This window comes from Anopheles cruzii, chromosome 3 (assembly GCF_943734635.1).
Source record: "Anopheles cruzii chromosome 3, idAnoCruzAS_RS32_06, whole genome shotgun sequence".
In the NCBI taxonomy this organism is placed as follows: domain Eukaryota; kingdom Metazoa; phylum Arthropoda; class Insecta; order Diptera; family Culicidae; genus Anopheles; species Anopheles cruzii.
The window spans coordinates 5,742,068-5,748,128 of record NC_069145.1 but is presented as its reverse complement, the minus strand read 5'-3'; the positions used below and the strand labels follow the sequence as shown (position 1 = coordinate 5,748,128).

The 6,061-nt window shown below is 47.9% G+C and overlaps 2 protein-coding genes across 3 annotated transcripts; one reads left to right on the top strand and one right to left on the bottom strand.

Moving 5' to 3' along the window:
• Window positions 1–90: 90 nt before the first annotated feature.
• Window positions 91–968, top strand: LOC128271866 (ADP-ribosylation factor 2). Its single transcript, XM_053009533.1, has 3 exons — window positions 91–227; window positions 294–682; window positions 760–968. The coding sequence occupies exons 1-3, from the start codon at window positions 161–163 to the stop codon at window positions 844–846; spliced, it is 543 nt and encodes a 180-aa protein (XP_052865493.1). The 5' UTR covers window positions 91–160; the 3' UTR covers window positions 847–968.
• A 208-nt stretch (window positions 969–1,176) lies between these two features.
• LOC128271858 (ceramide kinase) lies at window positions 1,177–6,016 on the bottom strand. 2 transcript variants are annotated; one of them, XM_053009524.1, is made up of 9 exons: window positions 5,921–6,016; window positions 5,672–5,820; window positions 5,086–5,310; window positions 4,251–4,454; window positions 3,887–4,162; window positions 3,482–3,823; window positions 2,981–3,375; window positions 2,750–2,880; window positions 1,177–2,678 (listed from the first exon to the last, which is right to left on the bottom strand). In XM_053009524.1, exons 2-9 carry the CDS (start codon window positions 5,781–5,783, stop codon window positions 2,525–2,527), a joined length of 1,839 nt encoding a protein of 612 aa, XP_052865484.1. In that variant the 5' UTR covers window positions 5,784–5,820; window positions 5,921–6,016; the 3' UTR covers window positions 1,177–2,524. The 2 variants fall into 2 exon arrangements, with proteins under 2 accessions (XP_052865484.1, XP_052865485.1); XM_053009525.1 differs by lacking the exon at window positions 5,921–6,016 and having other exon boundaries at window positions 5,672–5,882.
• Between the last annotated feature and the right edge of the window lie 45 nt (window positions 6,017–6,061).

The window sequence follows — 6,061 nt, the reverse complement described above, 5'->3', positions numbered from 1 at the left end:
CGGTCTCTGGCTGTCTGACTCACTCGACAAATAATGGATGTTTTGAATGTTCTTCCTCTTATCGTGCCATCTTGTTCTTTTTTTAGGTCAGAATCCGGGCACGTCAAGTAACAACTCGTACGCCATAACAACGTTGTGAACAAAACCACACGCCAGCAAAATGGGATTGACAATTTCAAGTGTGTTAACCAGACTGTTCGGGAAAAAACAAATGCGCATCCTGATGGGTAAGTCCGTGACGTGTTTCCGGGGATGTAACGCACTGTGAAATTGTCCTTCTTTCTGCTTCACAGTCGGACTGGATGCGGCCGGTAAGACCACGATTCTGTACAAGTTGAAGCTGGGCGAAATCGTAACCACCATCCCGACGATTGGGTTCAACGTTGAAACGGTCGAGTACAAGAACATCTGCTTCACCGTCTGGGACGTTGGCGGTCAGGACAAGATTCGGCCGCTCTGGCGCCACTACTTCCAGAACACGCAGGGTCTGATTTTCGTAGTGGACTCGAACGACCGCGAGCGAATTGTCGAGGCGGAAAAGGAGCTGCACAGCATGCTACAGGAGGACGAGCTGCGGGACGCGGTGCTGCTCGTGTTCGCCAACAAACAAGATCTGCCGAACGCAATGACCGCCGCCGAACTGACCGACAAACTGCACCTCAATCAGCTACGGAACAGACACGTGAGTGGCGCACCGTCGCCGGATGATGATCGTCTCCCACCACTAACCCCTTGCCTTGCCCGTTTACTCTGTTGCAGTGGTACATTCAAGCGACCTGCGCTACGCAAGGCCACGGTTTGTACGAAGGCTTAGACTGGCTGTCGAACGAGCTGGCCAAAAAGTGATGATAATCGCGAGGTGGTGACCTGTAGGAGAGGAATATTTCTTTTCTTATTATTAAGACGCCGGTGTACCGCTCATAACTTGTATGCATTGTTTCGTATAATAAATATAACGATGGAAAACAGTCCATTCGAACGGTAGCCATACGCTCTTGGCGCAGCACGTCCTGCGCGCGGCGCTGTTCTCCGTTCCATTCCAAGGCGAAGAAAAAAACACGAGTTTTTACTCAGCTTCCAACTGACCGTTCCTTTTTTTAGTACTTGGCGAGTGCTCGACATTAAATGTATTGTCATCAAGTTGTAAAAGAATCAATTCAACTTCCAGCATTTAACGTCACGTTTTCTATTAACCGTCATCTACAATACTATCGAATAAGCTATCGTTGACCGTGAACCTTTACAAAAAGTTTACGATTCTCACATGTCTATCAGCTGTCCTGTCCGTCCCTATTTGGCGAGTAGTAAATTGAGCCTCCGGAACCAGTGTTGATCACAAAATTTGTTTCGTCGTGTACCACCTCACCTAGCTGCATACAATTTTAGTTTTCCTACAAAATACCTTAATTCTAATAGTCAATTATTGCTTCGATTGATGCCCGAATCAATTCCAAGAAAGCAGAGAGAACTTACTATCCACTCTCTCAATAGCTGATGTAATAAAAGAAAAAATGCCTACCGTTTATGTCGAATGTTCGGAATGTGTTGTTTGTTATTGTTTGGGCGCGCGCTTCTGTGTCATTGTTTAAAGGCCAAATTTTAAATCCTACAGACTGGCGAATAAAATCGTCTCGCATTTCGATCATCTCGCCCATAAATCGCTTATCGGGGATATGGCGTCTTTTTCAGGTGCAGGGATTCTTACACGTGTTTTAGTGAATTTCACCGTTGCGTCATGTCGAGGCACACTGTGTCTCGTTGTGACTCATCTATCGATTATTGCTTTCTCTTGCCTGTGGTCTCGGCAGTGTTCTAATCAAATCCAAATCGCCCAAAGCGCAAGTATAAGAGTCACTGAGGCCAGAGTTGGCTGAACAAAATAGGAATAGAACATAACCGCTTCAAGATTAGCTAAAGCTTCACTAACGGGCACATTTCCATCAAATACTGTCGCTAATACGGGATGCGTTGCTTGTTTTGCACTGAATATACTGAATCTACTTTGGTTAGTTGCCATACCAACGGAAAGATGATTGCCACTCTACCATCAAACAGCTTCCTTTGTTGAGCAATACTTTTCACCTTTTTGATATTGTCCCATTTCAGACACAACCTTAATTGCAATGGCCGAATCGCTAGCTAGAAACGAATTTTAACTCAAAGATTGCACTAAACCCCTTCAGTAAAGGGTTTGGTTGTTCGGCAGCATCACACGTGGATGCGCGGTCATGCAAAAATTTTGTTGTTCCTAATTGCAGTAGTAAAAGAAAGCTTCTAAAAAGTATATATATGTATATGTAAAGATATAATCACAGTTAGTCGTTCACGATGCAGTTTGAGTAGAAGGAACTAGGGAGAATTAAAAACGGCCGGGGCATACCAATGCAAGGGAATGATATGTACAAAAACAAAAATTAGTTGTAATCCTCACACCTAACCACCAACCAACCACAGACCCCACTTAAAGTGTTGTAAGGGAAAATACTAAAATAACAGAAATGGCTAATGCTGCGCCATATGCAAATTATTTGCATAACCCAAAGCAGCTAGACCCTTTATCATCGATCGGTAAGGCATCGGATGTCGTCGTGCTCTGCTCGCCAGGTCTTCCACCAGCGGTTTGTCCCGTGCCCGCCATGATTCCTCGTCGGAACACGTTTACCAATTGACAGTTGGACCTGTTTGGTGAAGTTAGAATGCAGAATCGTGTAAGTTTAGAAGAAACAAAACGGATCCTCGAGACACTCACTCAACGATGATGTTCGTTTCGATCATCACTTCTCCGTCGCAGTTCCACCTTGAAACGCCGACCGATTCTGCCTGTGGCGCTGTGAAGCGAAACTCTTTCGTGCGATAGATTTCCACGAACGGCAAGTCACTCTAGGAAATGGAAATGGGCAGAAAACCACAACGTCCTTCGTCAAAATCTTATATTCACTAACAGCAAAGAAGGATGGAGAACACAGGAGCGGATACGAACAATTTTCTTCCTTTTCGACGTCATCGTCAGCAGAAGGCGAAGGTTGTTGAAGAACGACGTGTGGCGCACGATGACCAAATCTAGCATACCGTCACCCACGTGGCAGAAGGGTGAAAAGCCTTGCGGACTTCGCTCGCAAGAGCAGGAAATGTTGGCACCGTTCACCATAAGGAACTTCCCGTTTATCACGATCGCTTCGCTAGTTTGTTGGCTGGCACTGCCGCTACCGCTACCGTTGCCAGTGTTACCGTCGGGCAACCCGAACACGCTACCATAACAGCGCGAACACTTTTCCACGCACCGGACACCATCGTCCGGATCGTGCTTGCCGTTCCGGTCGACGTGGACTACAATTTCTCCATTGTAACCTCGGTTGCGCATGAATTTTTTAAAACCTACGGAAATGAAATGATTTTGTGAATAAAGATTCGTTGCGGAGGCATCAGTATATTGTGGAAAATGGATAGCAATCCTTTTCTGTTACCGAAACACCGAACCTACCGGAGTATTCGTAACGCTTCGGTCCCATCCAGCGATACTTTTCACTGTCGTACGCAATATCGCCCAGGTATCCGTACGAAAGGACACTAGCGTACAGTTTCAGCAGCTGCGGTCGCGGTTTTGTGGAGCGATCGGTCGGATCCGCTTCCTTCACGGTTGACGCGTCGTACACTGCGGCAATGTCCAGCCCGCTGTGCTGCCCCAGGATGATGTGAATGATGGAAGTTTTGATGTCGGTGGTGCCGTTTAGGCAGTACGCAACCGTATCCGTACTGCCGGCAGGAATGACTCCAATCGGAATGTTTGGTTTCGGCAGGTACGGCGGATGTTTCACGTCAAGCCCTACGAAGAAAGGGGTTAGTTACCCAACAGTCTACCGTGTACCATGCGTTACACCCTACATACCTAAATCCGTCATCGTACGATTGACGAGGCCGTTGAAAAGTTCGGCCACGGTGCCATCGCCACCGCAGCACACCAGCCCATCGTAGCTCTCCAGTGCGATGCTCTTCGACGTGACAATGTCGAAGATCTGTTGCGCCCGCTGCGTTATGATCAGATTAATGTCAACTTCGGCCAACCGGAAGAGCGGCTTTGCGTACCGCTCGTATAACGAGAGAGCGTTCTTCTTGCCACCGTACGGGTTCAAAAACAGGAGCAAATTCTTTGGTCGATTTTGATCTACAAAACAGGAGTCATCGTTTAACTCATCCTAGCCGCGAACATCGCAGCAAGCTGGGGGGGGTACGTTCTTAACAACGATAACTACCTCGTAGATCGGCCGAAAGCCGAGTGTACCAATTGTCCACGATACGCTGTTCGGTGTTGTGCAGCGCAACGGATTTTACGCGCCATCGGCATGTTTTGGTGCAGACCAAGGTGGCGTAGTGGATGATCAAATAGTTGCCACTGGCGCTACGTATACTATCGTAGAAGCTATGCTCGTGGCGGTCGGACAGTTCATCGGGGCTGCCTGGAAGTAAATGGCAACCAAATTATTCACTTAACTCCTCTTGATTGCCGGCCGGCCTTCGGTTGCTAGGGAACCTATTGACAGCAGGATTAAAAAGCATGCCGAAAAAAATCCGTATAAAACAGGAATATGCTAAAAAACCCTTGAATAATATGAAAAACTCTTCATCTGCTTCGAAGAAATGAGCATAAAATGTTCAAATTGACGAACATCTTACCCCATTAAGGCGGATGAGTTGAAAATTAAATTAATAATGATTAATATCTACACAAAGGCAAGGCAACAAGCAATTGCCTACGCCACGCTCTTGCCATCAATCCACACAGTCTTAGAAATCCCCAGTGCGCCCTTTCAAACGAGTAAAGTGGGGGTCACTTTGTGTCTGTGTACAGCGCGCTCCGCAATGCACAAATTGTGCTGTTTGTGCAAATCATTCTGAACCGTGATGTAATCATAAGCCGCGGCTTCAGCCAGTACCCTTGAGCAGCCGGTCTTGCCGGTCTTTTCGGGGAGGTCATTGAAACGGCGAAACGAAACGTGCGCCGCACGGGACGTTGGAGGGGCGCCCTGAGCTCTCGCCTTCTAAAGAGACTCATTACACGCGCTTGGCCTAGTGCTAGTAGTTGCTTACCACGGTTCTCGCTCTGGCTGTTCGTTGCTAGCGTGTTGGTGGTGGTGGACGAGAGCGAACTGGACAGCACGGGGATGCGATCGCTGTCCAGGCTACCGTCGTGGGCATCGTGGGGTTTGGATCTTGCTGACGCTGGCGGTTTGCTGCGCTTCAACGACTGGCGCCCGTTGGCGTGCTTCGATAGGATCACCGATAAAACATCCGTTATCGGAACCGTAACTTTTGCTGTCGACGGTGGAATAGGGGAAAAACACAGAACCACGCACGGTATCGATTAGAACGAGTTCGGAATAGGGGCGATTACATGATAAGATACGGAGGGCCACCCGCTAATGCCTTGAAAAAGCGCTAATCGAAGAATTTATGGCGGTCTTCGTTTGGCGCAAAGTCATAGAATACCACGGTTACTGGAAGGGTCATGTTTGCTAAATTTGCACCAAAATTCACTTTCACGTCCAAGAGCGATGCTTTCAGCGTCCTACTTCCTGGTTAAGTTTTGTTTTTATCTCGCCCACGTTAAGGTCAAGGCCAACGTATCCGCAAACACTGTCGCCCCTCTTTTACGTGCCCGTCAGTCGCTAATTACCTTTCTTCGAAGACTCCTCTTCCCACACCAGGATTCCGGTGTTGTAGATTACACGGTACCGCTTCTTGGCTATCACGAACGCGTTGAGCAAAACTTCGTGATCTTTATCCATTGTCACACACGCGGCGATACATGCAGTTCCGGTACGACTGGATACGACGATCCGAGGAAGAGAAGAAATTGCGTTAACAGAAACCGTACAGAATGGAAGCCCTGCGCCGCGAGCGAGAGAAGGCAATTTGAACAAACTTCACGCTTCCGATCGGGTGCCGATGCCCGTGACCAGTTGAAGGTTTTCGCCAAGGTTTTCCGCGTCCACTGCTCTTACATTTCGTGCCAGTCGCACTTCCCGCACAACACTGGTTTGTGCAACGAAAACCAGCTGCTTCG